Genomic DNA, 436 nt, shown 5'->3' on the forward strand with positions numbered 1-436 from the left:
GAACAAGAACAGTCTATTACTTACCTGGCTAATCTCATGAGAGATGTACTGAAGAGTGGACTAAGTTCTGGTCCCAACCTTGGGTCTGCTATAAGTGTGTCAATAGTATTCTCTAAGAATTCAGATACACATTTTAGCACTTCATGGTCTGCATCCTTACGCATTATTTCTTGTGTAGCAAACATGCCAATCTTTTCAAACAAACTTTCTGGACTGCATGCAATTGCTCTGAAAGGAAAGCAAATGACTTTTTATCCAATAAAAAGTTAACCAGCTTTGTAGGCTCTTCAAATACATATGAAATTAAGAACTATGTCTCCTGTGCAAAATCTTCCTTAACTTAAATGCTATACTTATTATATTGGACAACAATACAAGAGTGAAAGTGTGTATAGTAAATGTTGTATCTACATAAAAATGAAGAAATATGATAAGT

The 436-nt window shown here is 33.9% G+C and overlaps 1 protein-coding gene across 1 annotated transcript in view; it reads right to left on the reverse strand.

Moving 5' to 3' along the window:
- LOC119593792 overlaps window positions 1–436 on the reverse strand; it is a gene marked incomplete in the record, with an annotated part of 129,698 nt that overhangs the window by 115,822 nt on the left and 13,440 nt on the right. The window contains 1 exon segment of the mRNA XM_037942816.1: window positions 25–228. Coding sequence (XP_037798744.1) covers window positions 25–228 — 204 coding nt within the window.

This window comes from Penaeus monodon, chromosome 32 (assembly GCF_015228065.2).
Source record: "Penaeus monodon isolate SGIC_2016 chromosome 32, NSTDA_Pmon_1, whole genome shotgun sequence".
NCBI classification, from domain to species: domain Eukaryota; kingdom Metazoa; phylum Arthropoda; class Malacostraca; order Decapoda; family Penaeidae; genus Penaeus; species Penaeus monodon.